General features: G+C 33.7%; 1 protein-coding gene across 1 annotated transcript in view; it reads left to right on the top strand.

Moving 5' to 3' along the window:
• The window catches only part of LOC119593487 (coagulation factor IX-like), a gene marked incomplete in the record, with an annotated part of 16,815 nt that extends 15,883 nt beyond the window's left edge, over nt 1-932 (top strand). The window contains 1 exon segment of the mRNA XM_037942426.1: nt 1-932. Within this exon segment, the coding sequence (XP_037798354.1) occupies nt 1-5 (5 nt within the window).
• Between the last annotated feature and the right edge of the window lie 104 nt (nt 933-1,036).

The raw sequence follows: 1,036 nt of genomic DNA, 5'->3' as shown, positions 1-1,036 counted from the left end.
TCTAAAACGACGAGTGTTCGCTGTTGCTTCCGCGTCCGCCTAACTAATACACACTGCCCGATACTTCGCGCGATCAACTGTGCATTTTTTATAGATCAGGAAGAGGATATAAAATAAAGATAAATAATTTCAGAACTTCGATATGAAAACACATCGCAAGTCTAATAAAAGAATGCACGATAATGGTACTTGCAATACATAAAAGAATTAAATTTTATAACGTTTGTGGGTGTTATTTTTTTCTTTCTCACAAATGCAAGTATATTAGTGCCGTTCAAATGATAACGAAACAAGTATTCTGGGCAGATAAAAAGGTCTGTGCAAGTAATCCTCAGTAATAGTCGACAAGGAAGTGATTTCTTGCATACTGCATAGATCACCACTGGAATTGGTTAAGGGTTTCTTGTTACAATATGTAACATGTGAAATGAAACGAAGTGGTGAATTCCAATAGATTTAATAGGTGGTTTTGCTATTACGGTTAATGTTTACATGTGTTCATTTGATATTATGCATATGGCCAGTGCACCAGATTATTAATGACCACTATATTAGAGGGAAAGGGCATTTTTATATTTATACCTGATACTTAATTATTTAACATATCAGTTATATGTTAGTACTGATATTTTTGTGAGGATCTTTGTTATGAAACAGACCATTTTCGGTTCCGTCCATCAAAGTGCAATCAATAAGATAAAGGCAAGTATTTATTTCATAAAAGGTTTCTCATGAGTTCATATCCTGCGTGATGGCCTCTTAATAATATTTTCGTCTTTTTGATTTGGGTATTTCTGAGTCTCTCTCATTCCATGACATCATCTTATTCTGACATCACCCAGATACACTGTACCTAATTACCTTTCACCACATTCCTGAAGACTCTTGTCCAATACTTTGTACACTTCTGATAAATAAAATTAATATATGAATGATGTCTAATTTAACCCTCCGGAGAAAGACGTGGAATGAAGTAATTATCAGTAAATAACTTAGAAGAGAGAGTAACTCATTAATCGAAACGCTATTAATTCTT

This window comes from Penaeus monodon, chromosome 32 (genome assembly GCF_015228065.2).
Source record: "Penaeus monodon isolate SGIC_2016 chromosome 32, NSTDA_Pmon_1, whole genome shotgun sequence".
NCBI lineage: Eukaryota > Metazoa > Arthropoda > Malacostraca > Decapoda > Penaeidae > Penaeus > Penaeus monodon.
This window is presented reverse-complemented; position numbering and strand designations above follow the sequence as displayed.